We start from the raw sequence: 14,393 nt of genomic DNA, 5'->3' as shown, positions 1-14,393 counted from the left end.
GGGTTCCTTATCCTGGGCTGACAGATTCTTTAGGCTTCATCCACAATGGGTGCTTGAATTAAAGAAATTTAATATTCAGAGGAGGTCATTATCACATTCCCACTAGGGAGTTTCCAGGACCAGCTCTATAAAAACTTCTCTTGAATAGATGTGAAGAGCCATGATCTTATCCATTTGAATTGCCTTCAGTTCATTTCCACTTTAATTTATATTCATAAACTCAAGGGTAGTTGACATTGTGTGGGGGGCAAGGTAGCACCTATCAATATTTTACATCTGGGTTGCCACGGGGGAAGAGACAGAAAGTCAAACTGTGATGAATGCACATTCACTGGGCAGATAATTCCAAAATGATGTATTTCTCTCTTTATTCCATCAACCATCTTTGTTAATAAGTAGAGAGACCCGACTCTTCTTTTTCATCCAGGATCCTTATCTTATGGTCAGGTTCAATTGAATTTATCCAGAGTGTTGGCCCAATATAGTGGGGAGAAGGACAAGAAAGGATGGGGTTCAATATCAGCCCTTAATAAGCTAAGGATCAACTTGGGATGGTAAGATGCACTCAACTGAACCACTGCCATCACCTCCTCAGGCAGTACCCAGGGGCTCTTAGCGTCCCAAGAGGCAGAAATATCTGTGAGCTGAGATGGTCAAAAAAAGCTTTAGGGAAGAGGGAGCTTAGGCAGGTTTAGGGAAACCCAAGGTCAACAGAGCACAGGTGTAGTTTCAGCTGGTATGCAGTATTCATCTGTAGAATGGAAATAATCATCCTATCTCATAGAGTTACTATAAAGATGGTATTATATAATATGTGATTAGCATAATGCTTGGAACCTAATAATAAATTCTAAAAAAATTTTAGACAATTATACTTATAGCATGGTGGTTGAAAGTATTGACACCAGACTGCCTGGGTTCAAAACTTGGCTCTTCCAGTATTGGCTGCAAAGACTTTGATCTAATTACTTAATTTATTTTTGTCCCCATTTTAGAAATGGGTCCAGTAATACTCTCTACATTATAGAGTTGTGAGGGGATTAATTGCTTAGAACTGAAAAGAAACTTCATCAGTATTAGCTGTTACTAGTACTACTACTACGATGATGAGGAGGAGGACGACACAGGAGAGAAATTATTAAACAATGTGTATGAGGGAGCCAGGGAAGCCCTTGGCTTCCCCAGTTCATAGCTTCACAGAGGCTCTACCTTATCCACAATTGCCGGTGTCAACCAAATCAGGCTGCCCCAAGCTTGGGCATACAGGGGCAATAGGTCCATAGTACCTGTTCATAGTGCCCAGTAGAGAGAGTCTGATGATTGTGTCGAGGGTGTTTCAGCCCTCTGGGAGAGATTAGGGCCTCAAAGGGTGATGCTGAAGGCACAGGACCAAGTATCAAATAGGAGTCAGGCTGGACCATGTGAATGGGCCCAGGCCAACTGCTATTCCACCTTGCAGGGTGATCTCCAAAGGACAAACATCCAGCTTGACTTTGGCGATGGGATTGCAGTGTCCTATGCTAACTTCAGTCCCACTGAGGACGGCATCAAGCACGTGTACAAGAGTGCGGGGATCTTCCAGGTGACAGCCTATGCGGAGAACAACCTGGGCTCAGACACAGCTGTCCTCTTCCTGCACGTGGTTTGTAAGTAGCATGAGCCATCCCCTCTCTTACTTTCTTCCCAGTTGACAACTCCCTTTGTTCAGACTTCCCGGGATTCCAAGCCGAGCAAGATTTGGTGTGACTACTACCCCAAATGATGACCCCAATCAAAAGATTGAGATGTGACCTCATCTGTGTTTGAGTTTCATAATACTAAAGTAGACTGATTATTTTGAAAGTTTGGATAACATTACCACTTGGCCTCTCTTTTCAGCTCCACTCTGTTCTGACGTAAGTAAGTGTGCGCATGCAAACACATTCAAGTAAAAGTCCCTTCCCTTTGCTTTGGAGACTCCTGACGTAGAGAAAGAGGGAACTCATCTGATTCGCAGCCACAGGTTCATTTTCAAGCTACTCTGAGTGAAGAGAGCACAAATCAAAGTAAATTGTTCTCTCCGTTGGAAGAGCCGAAGAAGGGTTAAAGAAACCCATGCCCAGATTGTTTTGAATGTAGAACTGAACACACAAAATAACTTAATTCTTACATCCGAGGTTACTTCAAGTTTATCCCAGGTGTGAATAATTCTAAGAACTCACCAACATATTTTTGTTGTCCTAGAATGTATTTCATGGCTATTGGCTGTTGCATGGCACAAACCAAACAGCAGTTGAAGTTCCAGAATTGTGTGTTAGTCCTGGAAGTATTTTGTGCCTTTGCTATCTTGGGACTTGATTCATATAAACTGAAACTTAATATGATTTTAGAATGTTGGGTCAAGGAAGTGTTGTTAGGGGCCGTTATTGGTTTCCTATACGTTATAGTGATACTCATGGGTCTAAGGACTTCTATTGTTCTTACTTATATACTCCACGATAGTTTGGGTGGTAATATGCTACATATGATGAAAGTTAGATGCTTTAAAAGAATCTAGGTGAAAACAAGGGGCACCTTTTCAATTAACAACTCAGTAAAGATATAAACACTACTGTGTAAACAACCTACACTTAAAAGGTCCCTGGCAAACAGTGACCTAGCTGGTCTCCTAGCATTCTGGTCACAATAGTAGCATAAGGACCAGCAGTGACGGGGGAAGTGCATGGAGAAAGACCTGGATTATATGTGTTATATCCTTAAAGACGCCACACTACATGACCATGAGATAAATGATTTCTCCTCTGGGTCTTCTGAACTTCAGTTTCAAAATGCCTTAATTCTAACTGACACCTTGCTTCATGGGGATCTTGTAACAATAAATAGGAAACACAAATAACACACCCAATCATTCACTAATTTATTCAATGACTATTTGTTGAGTTCTTAATATATGCAAGGCCTTCTGCTAGGCACTGGGAGGCAACAATACAGAGATGGCCCTGCCCTTGCAGAGTTTACATTCTGGTGAGGGAGGGAAGGTACTGTGAGAAACGGGCCACCAATAGCCCCAGGGGAGATAACCACACCACATCAACAATAATAATTCTGTGTCAGAAGCAACAGGTCAGAAACCCAGGTGGGTGGTGTGCAAGGTGTTTATGAGCCAAGTTTAGAGCAAGGGAGACCTGTGTTTGAATTCTGATCATACCTGTTTGTGAAATGTCTACTATCAGTCAGCTTTCTTAGTGTTTACAAACCCCTGATTCCTCGCCTTTAATACTTAGATTATAGCAAGGCTATGAGAATCAAATTGGATTATGTTTATGTGTCAGGGGTCCCCAAGACATCCCCTCCCAGGTTTAGTGATTTGCTGGAAGGACTCATTAAGACTCAGCGTATAGTCATACTTCAGACTATAATTTATTACACTGAAAGGAGACACGTCGAGATCAGCAGAGGGAAAAAGGCCAGTGGGACAGAGTCTGGAGGAAACTAGGTGCAAACTTCCAAGAGTCCTCTCCCCATGGAGTCACATAAAACATGCATAATTCCTCCAGCAATGAGTTGTAGCAACACATATGAAGGGCTATTTACCAGAGAAGTTCATTGGAGACTCAGTGCCCGTGGCTTTTATTGGGGACTGGTCAAGTAGCCATCCTCTGCCTAGGGTATACCAAAATTCCAGACTCCCCGAGGAAAGCATTTTTTTAGGATAAACCCTATCATTGGTTAAAAAAAAAAAAAAAAAAAAAAATAGTCTAGGCAGAGTGAACCACTCTTATCAGCTCACTGTTGACTGGAAACACTCCCAGATGCCAGCAAAGGGCCAATCTTGCCCACAGGTCTTTCTAAAGATGATGATCTCAGGTCACCATCAATGTTTTTCTGCACAGTATGCAAAATGCCACTTAGCACCCAGCCTGGCACATGATGAATGTTACCTGCTCTAGTAACTACTAAGTACTTCCTATTCACTTTCTATCTGACACTTCTGCTGCATTTAAAAATGAAGACAAAGAAAAAACATTTTCTTTCCTCTCTTCCAACGACCTGCCCCACCCATGTTCCTAATTCTGCCAAGAGTGGGCCTTGCCTGCCAGGCACAGTGACCAATGTATTTCAGTGACAAAAAAACACAACAGCAGGGAACAGGTTTATACTGTGGGTTATGTGTGTGAAGGAGGAAATGTCCCTTGAAACTTTTATCGTGCTCATAATTCCCTCCAAATCAATCATGGCTGCATTTACCAGCCAGTTATTATAGTGGAAACTGCTCTTGGCCTCATCTTGGGCCATTAGTTAACAAAGGTAGTTGTTAGCCCCCCCATAATAACCAATCTCGCACAGATTATTAGATTTTTATCAAAAAGAGCACTCTTTGACAGTGAGGATTTTAGGAGTTTGCTATGTTCCCTCCTGAATCCCTCAGCTCTCTTCTCCCCGATCCATGGTTTATCTGTAGATTGAAGTCTGGAGCTTCTGGCTCAGGTTCTTTGCCCTGAAAAGCTGTTTGATGTTGTTCCTTGAGATTATATTTACCCAAATGTACTTGTCCTGAAGCTGGCATATATGTGGCCGTGCTTGATGGTGTTCTAATTCGTGGAAGCCCCACCCCTTTTGTGTTTGGCATGAATTTAGGGAGAAGGAGGTCTCATTTTATATTTTGGGGTATCAGAGTACCCAACAATGTAAGCCCTGGTTGACCTGAAGCCTCTGAGTGACCGAAAGCTGAGAAGTCTGTCCAGGGCCACGAGTCATAGCGACATCACTGAACTGTGGAAAAGCCCAGGGTTCCCATGAGCTGGCCAGGGGAATGGGCTCCATGCATTTTGAGGGAGAGAGATAAGACAGCAGCGTTATCTAAAAAATAGTACAAATGAGCTTATTTACAGAGCAGAAACAGACTCACAGACATAGAAAACAGACTTACGGTTACCAAAGGGGAAGAGGGTGAGGGATAAATTAGGAACATGGGATTAACAGATACACACCACTGTATGTAAAACAAATAAGCAGCAAGGATTTATTGTGTAACACAGGGAACTATGTTCAATATCTTGTAATAACCTATAATAGAAAATAATTGGAAAAAAGAATATTTATATATATATATATATGTATATGTGTATAACTGAATCACTTGGCTGTACACCTGGAACTAGCACAATATTGTAAATCAACTATACCTCAATTAAAAAAAAAAAAGAGGCATTGACTTTGAGCATAAAAGGGTCCCCTTTCCCAGCAGGAGAAGAATGAGGGATGTGAATCTGGGCATGAAGAACAACTCTGAGGTGTTAAAATAAGACCCAGATTCCTTATCTCCCTCTTAGGACATGACCTGGCCAGGGCCCCCTTCCCATTACCTCATTCTCTTCCACATGATCAGTAACACACAAACAGCAAAGAGAGATAAACCAGAAAAACTCCTAAAAATGAGTAAAGCAATGAAAAGTAGGCGCTATTTTCTCACACGTGTGTGTGTGTGTGTGTGTGTGTGTGTGTGTGTTTATTCTCACCAACAGTCAAACCATACCAAAATAATTAAACAGATTTACTCATTGAAAATAATTAAACCTTCAGCCAAATGTGTATCTGAAGTGACAGGTTTGAAATTATTTGTTGAAAGAAATCTTGAGGGGCCGTATGTCTGGGGTCAGGTGAGAGAGCAGTAGACAAAGAATATTTTCATGCTGTAGATACACAGATTCACTTGTTGATTGTTCAGGAAAATACCATCTGGGAGGTGGCAAGCCAGTCTGGCTAATCTCCTCACCCAAACATCAGTCCCTGTCCAAACACCTTTTATCCCAGTATAAATTTACTTACGACATAGGAGGTACCCGGTGAGACTCAGAACGCCCACTCTTCCAAGAGGGACTTCTACACAATGATACACAGGAACGGCGATGATGTGGTGGTAGTGGTAGTGGTGGTGGTGGAAACAGTGTCAGCACATAATTAATTACATGATACCTTTAACATCCACGCATCACTTTCATATGTTCTTATTACTGTAAGGAAGGCAGGGGACAGCATAACAGTCTGTGTAGCGTCAAGGTTCTGTAAGATAGAGGAAAAGGTCATACAGCTAAAATTAAACAGGAGCAGAAGTGAAAAGTATCCATCTGTTTTCTTCCCTTTAAACTGAGCTGTCTCCAAAATAACCCAAGACATCAATAGTGAAGGCTGGGTGGCCTGGAAAATGTCCCACCCATGAGAAGAACTCAAGGCCCGCAGGATAAAGAGCTATCCATGCTATGGCTGTGATCTTAAGTCACTTTAGGTCATCAACACTATCATGGTGGAAACCAGGAAAATGTGCTCTGACTTAGTGTGGACAGATAATTAGAAGATTTTAATTGGATTTGGCTAAGTGGGAAGGATATAAGGAAGGGAAGAAAGGGAGGAAACGAAGTAGGTAGGAAAAAAAGAAAACAAAAAGGAAAAAGAAAGGGGTAAGGATGGGGGAGAAAATCCCACAGAGTTAAAAAATAACCTATCTAACCCACAAAGGCAACGCTGATACACTAACATCTTCTAGCAGCGTTTTCCTCTAATCACGTTATTTTGGAAATGAATTAAATTAAAATCCTCACTTAGTATGCATAGGGTGGGTTCCAATCTATTCTCTTACTTGCTAGTTTAGAACCTGAGACTGCTTACATCAGTTTTCCGAGGAAGAAAAAAAAATAGAAGCTTGGTCACCTTTTGGCAAGCAGCTTTTTAAATTATTATTTGGGAACCTGGCACTTATTTCTCCTTCAATTTAGGGAGATGGGCTTTTTCCTTTTTATAAAACAGCCTTGCGAGCTGCTGAATGACACCCACTGAGTGTTGCAGATGACAGGCACAATGGCCGATTATTGAACAAGGTGGCACCAATTAACAATTGAGGATCATGGCGGAGCCCTCCGTGCAATGCACTGACCCCCAATCACGATACAGGCTAATCGGCAGAAATGCAAGAGACCACTCTTTATCTCCCTATTTACTGACTAAGTGTCCAGGAAACTAGCTTTGTCCTTGGGCTGGAGGTTCATAAGCATTCGAGGTTGGGCTCATCGGATGGAAATTAAATTCAGATGTCACTGAAAAAATCTGAAGCCCGATTTGAGTTCCCTATTATACGCGGTACTTCATTTCAAGTACACACACACACACACACACAAACACACATACTTCTCAACATCTGTGAGTTTGCAATCCTTGTTTTCTTATAGGTGATGGTAATAGAGGTTAAGATTAAGAATCTGGGAGTGTGATTGTTTGTTCATTCCAGGAATAGAAACATTGACATTGTTCTTCTTATTCCCTTAGGTCCTGTGGAGCACGTTCATCTCCGAGTTCCATTTGTTGCCATAAGAAATAAGGAGGTCAACATCAGTGCAGTTGTGTGGCCCAGCCAGCTGGGGACCCTTACCTATTTCTGGTGGTTCGGCAATAGTACAAAGGTTTGGCCCTTTCTGATTGGTGTCTGCTTAGGTCTATACTGAACGTTCCCATGTTCCAACTTCTGTGTTGATGTTGCGGCGGGGGGGGTGGGGGGCGGCGGGGTGGGGCATGGGGGGATGTGGGCAATAGGGGATACTTAATGAAGCTATGAATCCACGTAATTGAATATGACATACCCTCCTACAGCAAGTTCATTGTTATAACAGGGAAAGTTCAAATAATCCTGAGGAAGAAAGGGTACTCGGAGAATCTGCACAAACCTGGTTGTTCTTGCTCCTCTAACCAATATTTCTAATATTGATGTCGCTCCCTTTTGTTCTAATCCCGGCCTTTCTACTCACCCGCTCTGTGATATCAAGAAAAGTCATTTAGCATCTCTGAAATTAAGTGACACCATCTGTGAAATGTGAATTAGATATCTAAATGCAGGGCAGTGAAAGTCAAATGGGGTAATAATGCACATAAAGCATCTTTAGCAAGACCTACTAGGTGTTCTATTAGGGCCGGGTACTGATGTTCTTCTTCTTAGGCATGGTACTGATGTTGCCAAGTCTCAAAGAAAGGGACTTAAGGGCCAAACTCTGGATGTTGCCAAGTCTCAAAGAAAGGGACTTAAGGGCCAAACTCTGGACTTTGCAGAACTCCCTACTCCTGGCAACTGGTGATGTTGAAGCTTTTTCAAGAGTAACCACACTTGTACAACAGAAGCTGGGAGCAGTTTGGCTGAGGGTTCCTCAGCTTAAGGACTTCATGTTTTTCACTCTTCCTGTTTTTGTCTTTGCATTTTCTTTAGTCATTCTTGATGTGATTGGTATTGCTCATCTTAGACCTTTACTTTAAAAAAAAAAATTTATGAAAGATATATCAGACTCAGAAATGCTGGATATCTAAAGAAAGGGGAAATAAATATTCAGTTGCCGGTGTAGTAATTCCTTTTAAAAAGGAATGGAACAATGCCAGTTTTGTTTGTTTGTTACGAGATGACCAAAGAGAACTTCAGCTCTTGCATGATAAGAGTGGGAGATGATTCATCCCTGCTCTTATTTTAAATTAAAAAAAAAATTTTATTGAAGTATAGTTGATTTACAATGTTGTAAATCCTGCTCTTTTCTAGGGTGGTAGCATGATGCAGTTGAGAGAATAGGGACCTTGGGGTCAGAGAGACAAGGGTTAGGTTTCTAGCACTGCTACATGTTTGTTATGTGAGCTTAATCAAGTGATTTGACCTAAATTTAATTCACTCAACAGCAAACTGGAGAGAATAATGCCTGCATCATCTCGATTTTTGTGAAAACTAAGTAAGATACTATGTATCTCCCTGGCACAGACTAGTTTACTCACTAAATGGATGCTTTCTATTTTGGTATAAAAACTGACAGGATGGTTTGATAAAAGACTGAATTAGATTTATGGACCCAAGGGACAATTTCTTGTTTGCATCATTTGTGCTGTATACTTTCAAGTTCTTAGCATAGACTATGATGCTTTTGCATTTCTGGTGTTATTATTCACCAAGACAATAGGTAAGGAGGTTCGTTAATGAGATTCCCCATTTAGTATATTAGAGAAGTGAAGCTGCTTGCGTGAGATGAGCATCCTACGGTCAAACAGCTGGTTAGTTGTTGAGCCAGACCTAAACCCAGGTCTCCTAACTCCCATCTACCATGTACCCCCCAGCCCCAGGATGCTTTCTCTGCATCACTCTGTTTGGAGGTCACAGACCCTAAAATTCTGCTTCAAACACCAGCAGACATACGTGGTGAAAGAAAAAGAGAAAATCTTCTGGGAGGAGAGCATCAGAAAGAGAAAGATTTTAAGTTCATTTCACCTCTGAGGATGTGAGGTTTGGGCTGTCCAGCCAGGGAGTTCTTTTCTGTTAGTGTTTGTTCACCTGTTGATCTTTACTGGGAGACAGCTGTGTGTAGGGAGGGCAGTTCTTGGCTGTCATGAACCCAATGATTTACTCAACAGCCCACAAGGAACCGAAGACAGTGTTTCTCTATAGCACCATTTTTTTCTTTGGGTGTTTATTCTAAGGCCTGAAATACCAGACAGTGTCTAATAAACATTTGATCAACAGAGAAGTGGACAAAGTGATTGGAGGGTCTAGTTTCTATTTCTCTAACAATTATCTGTTAGTTTGAACAAGTCACCTGATCTGAAGCTCAGTGTTGTTTTCTGTAAATCAAGGATACTAATATCTAATCCATGAACATCATTGAGTTATTATTTGAAATATCTTTCTTTCTATCTATCTATCTATCTATCTAATCCATATTATGAGAGGGAAATTTTAAAATTGCAGAATGGCATTATGGTTTTATTTTTTTAATTGAGGATGACCTGAAGTACTTCTTAGGTTAGGAATTTCCATCTATAAACTTGAGCATAAAGTGCTGTACAAATACCCAAGATCTCAAAGGTCTTACTAGTTGGTTTTTTCTTCCCAAAGAACCAAGAGAATGATAGTACATTAGAGGCATTGGAACAGAGTGGTTTTGAAATGAGACAAACCTGGGTTGGGGTCCAGGCTCAGGTTCTCCTTGCTGTATGCCTTTTGTCAAATCAGGTAATTTCTCTGTGCCTTAGTTTTGTCCACTGTGATGTCAGAATAAGACTGGTAGCTGCTACACTCTAACACTGCGTTGAGGATTAAGCAAAGAATGGCGTTTGAGTGCTGAGAACACATCCAGTCACTGTTGTGCTCATCCTTGGCATCAGTGGCATCTACATCTCAGTGGCAAAGCTGACATGGTTCTAGAGATTTCCCTCCCACCTTCAAGCATCGTTATTCCATCCATTTAAAAGAGGTACATTTGCAGTGCTTTTGCTAGCACCATGACAGAAACACATCAGTGTGGCCACGGTGCCCAGAAATTGATCTAGTGAGCATTGTATTTTCCTGGCAAATGAATGAGTGTCTTTGGGTGTCTTGGTGAGTGCTCTGAGTGTCGAGCTATGTGGTTACCTTTGATGAACAAACCGATCTGTAAAAGGAGCTAATACGAATTTTGAGCATTTCTTTCTAGCATTGGCCTTGCACTAGGCTCTTCATATATGTTATTTAATCATCAGAACATCACTGATGAAGGAGAAATTATCCCCTGTGTATGTGTATGTGTATGTGTGTGTCTGTTTCTATGTGTTGTGACCAGGTGAATTGGATTGGACAGGTTTGCCCAGGTGGTTGAATTAAATCAACCTCCCAATAAGAATCAGTTGATTCTCCACAAAACTTTATAGCCAACCCTCTGCTTGGTGCCCTTAGGAATAGAATAGCACTTACAATCTTGTCTCTATCTTCAAGGAGATTACAATTCTGATGAGAAGGCAAGATGAGCACACACACACAATGATCGGTGAGCAAGTGTGATGATGTACGAATAAAGAGAAGAGAGCAAGCATTCCTGAAATCCAACTATAGGCCCATATACCTACAAGTCTATCAGTGGGAGATGCGAAATTGTATCAGTAGCTCCGTGGATCTTTCTTGAGAACCTATATTTTGTGCTAGATCTTATGAGGAACACAAAGCAGTATAACTTCCATTTGTTGCCCTTAAGAAACAATCTATTCAAGAAGATGAGGTTAACATCCCAAAACAGATACTGTAAGGAATGGTAATAGGAATGTAACATTACTGGCCCAGCCAGGCAGCCTAGGGGTTGATGGATGCAGGGCTTCTTGGTCTTGGAGCAAGTTGTGTATGAAGCTGGTCCTAAGCTGGCATTGAAGGAGTGGTAGAATTGAGGCCAGAGAGGAGGGGAAGGGATTTGTGCCCACTGGTAAGGCTTTGGGCCTGTTTGTGTTCTGTGTAGACAGACACTATGAAAGAGGGATTCATTTGGGGAGAAATTGCATAAAAAACTAAAACTGGGGAGGATAGATGACAAATGGCTTTGAATGACATAACCGGATATGTTTTAGTTTGTCATAGAAACTTAGATTTAGGATAGGATAGTAGAAGATAGAACCAGATTCATGGACAGTGATATTTTCAACAATGAGATACTTTTGAAGAGTTTTTAGAGGGGTGTGTGTGTGTGTGTGTGTGTGTGTGTTTGAGGGAATTTTTTTTCCCCAAAACTATAAATTTTCAAAATACTCCCATAGTCATAACACATATTTAGGTACTATTTGCTTTATTTATTTTTGGTCTTTTTGTGTATTTTAGACTTTTCTCTCATGTAGTTCTCATCATAGCATATCCACAATTATATATCTTGCCTTCTCCACTTCATAAAGTAAAGCACTTTCCACATATGTAATCTGCTGAAGGTTTTAAGTGAGGCAAGTGTAGTGATTACATAGTCTGTCCAATTTAGGAATGGAAGGTTTTATCAAGGTATACATTTAAATTGTGGGGATTTTATAATATTCGATATTAACTTGACTTACTATGTATTGGGAATCTGGTGTAGGCTGCATCCAAACATTTCCCTGAAGCTCCCTGATCCATTGGTCACGTGGGAATCTCCTAACTAGTTACTCAGAGCTTCGTTGATGTCTTGCTGGGCTTAGTGGATGATACATGACCTGTTGCACATGAGGGATCCTCTGTGGGCAGGGGTGCAGCCTGCAGCCTAGGCAGGACATGAGCCTTGCTGTGGGCTGGCCCTGCAGCTTGGACAAAACACGGAGAAGTCAATTGGCCGCCTGTTGGATTTGTGGGGCTCTAAAAGGCCAATCTGCTGAGATCAACAGAGTTCTGGCTTAATAAATGTGTCTGCTTGCCTAATAGAGTTAGTAAACGAACCTTAAAATACTTGATTTAATTTAGTGTCGTGCACTAGACATGGGTGGCCAGTGAAGAACTCAGGAATCCCGTGGAGTGTTCCAGCTTTGCAAGGAAGGTGAAATCAGCCATGATGTCACAACAGCTGATGAAAAACAAAAGCAATTTGGAAAACAAAATTAGCTTCTGCCATTTCCCTAGGGTGGAAGCCTGGGGCCTGTTACCTGGAGGCCAAGTGTTCACATTCAACACAGTTTGTTTGCTGTGGCTCAGAGCCCTGACTGGCTGGTGGGATGGCACACTCCCTCCCACCTCAGATGGCATTCCCTTGTCCTGCAGACTTGCATCCTTGTTTGGTTCCTGGATCTGCTAGGAAAGCAGCCAGACAGAGGGGAGACCAAATCTGCTGGGACAGGAGGAATTCCACTCCCTCAGAAAGACGTCATTGGCTGGCACAGCACCATCACCCAAGCCTAAGATAAGGCGAGTGTGCAGAGACAGGAGAGCGGGGGCCATGTAGACCCCTGAGAGCTGAAGAAGATGACATGGTAGTCGTGCAGATTCCCTGAAGAGACAACCATTAGCGGAGAAAAGTATCCTGGGGCTGAGAGCTGGGAAGAGGTGAGAGATAGCTGAGGGCAGTAACCAAAACGGAAGGACAATGTGATATAGTTATGGTCAGAGAGAGCAATTCATGGGATCAAAAAAACAAACAAACAAAAAACCACAACATCAATTATTCCTTTTTTGTTTTGTTTCTCTCCCAACATTTTATTATTAAAAACTTCAAACACAAACTAAAGTTGAAGTGAACATTCACATACCCACCATCTGTAGTCTGTCATTAACATCGACTGTGCTTGTTTTATCATGTCTATTTATCTGTCCATCCCTCTATTCAGCCATCAACCGATCTTAAATTTTTGATTTATTTCAGGCACTTACATGCTTTGTCCTAAATGCTTTAGGTGGCAAATCATTAGCTAGAGTCCTTTATTTGTTTATACTTTTTCCCCCACGGTGGGTAAGAAATGTATCAACAATGAAATGTACAGATCTGAAGTGTGTAGCTCCTGAGTTCTAACAAAGGTATATACCTGTAACCCGAACTCCTATCAAGATATACAGTATTAGCATCACTCCCAAAAGTTCTCTCATGCCGCTCGTCAATTCCCACCCCAACCCCCAGAACCAATCACTATTTTTTTCATCATGAATTAGATTTGCCTTTTCTAGAACTTCATTAAATGTAATCATACCATGTGAATTCTTTCATATAAGGCTTCTTTCATTTCTTATGGTTTTGGGACTTATCCATACTGTTGTGTATATCAATATTTGTTCTTTTATGTTCATTGTATGCATATACTATGACTTGTTTATTCATTTTCCTATTGATAAATTCTCCTAGGTTCTTTTCAGTTTTTGGCTAGTATGAATGTACTGCTATAAACATTTTCTTTTGTTTGTGGATATTTTCTTTTATCTTGACTAAATCCCCAGGACTTCAATTGCTAAGTCATAAATATAAAATATTACAACTACTTTGGAAAAAATTATCGCAATTTCTTGTAAAACTGAACTTTTTCCTACATCGTTGCACCATTGTACATCCCACCAAAAATGTATGAGAGTTCCAGTTGCTCCACATCCTCAATAATATTTGAAATTATTATTTTTAAAGAAAATGTAGCCATTGTGTTTGGTATATAGAGGTATCTCATTCTCCTTCCAAAGAATATGACCTAGGTACTGAAGCAGTTGAAGGTATTCTGACAGGTAAGTCATAATGAGTTGACTAGTAGGAACTAGAAAATTTGCCAAAAGCCATTCATCAATCCTATGTGTTCTGATTCCTGAATGAGTCCTCACAACTTCTAACCCAAACCTTTAATTTAAAAGATAAAGACCTAAGGCACACAGTGGGGACACATTTTGCCCAAGGTCATTCATTAAAATAGTAACAGAGCCAGAGTATCAAGTCTCTGTTCTTGTTATACTACAGACGGCAACTCAGTGGCACACATTCTTCCTCTGTCCGTGGCTGACATTGCCATGCTGAGCCCAACTTGACTTCAGCTTCCTTCTCAACACAGGACACTAAACAGCCACTCTTGGCCCATGGGAGTTGATTTCCATCACAGAACCTACTTGTACCTCATCTGTTGTTTAATTAATAAGGCCACACCCTGGTGCATATCAACACAGAGCCATAAGTATGGAG

At 41.2% G+C, this 14,393-nt stretch overlaps 1 protein-coding gene across 1 annotated transcript in view; it reads left to right on the top strand.

The window, feature by feature from the left end:
- Window positions 1-14,393, top strand: part of SORCS3 (sortilin related VPS10 domain containing receptor 3) — a 588,465-nt gene that overhangs the window by 555,021 nt on the left and 19,051 nt on the right. Inside the window, exons 19-20 of the mRNA XM_036828794.1 lie at window positions 1,460-1,646; window positions 7,300-7,433. Coding sequence (XP_036684689.1) covers window positions 1,460-1,646; window positions 7,300-7,433 — 321 coding nt within the window. The remainder of the gene's footprint in view (window positions 1-1,459; window positions 1,647-7,299; window positions 7,434-14,393) is intronic.

The sequence above is a fragment of the Balaenoptera musculus genome, chromosome 16, assembly GCF_009873245.2.
Source record: "Balaenoptera musculus isolate JJ_BM4_2016_0621 chromosome 16, mBalMus1.pri.v3, whole genome shotgun sequence".
Classification (NCBI taxonomy): domain Eukaryota; kingdom Metazoa; phylum Chordata; class Mammalia; order Artiodactyla; family Balaenopteridae; genus Balaenoptera; species Balaenoptera musculus.
Note: the sequence above shows the minus strand (reverse complement) of the source record. Positions and strands in the feature narration are given on the sequence as shown.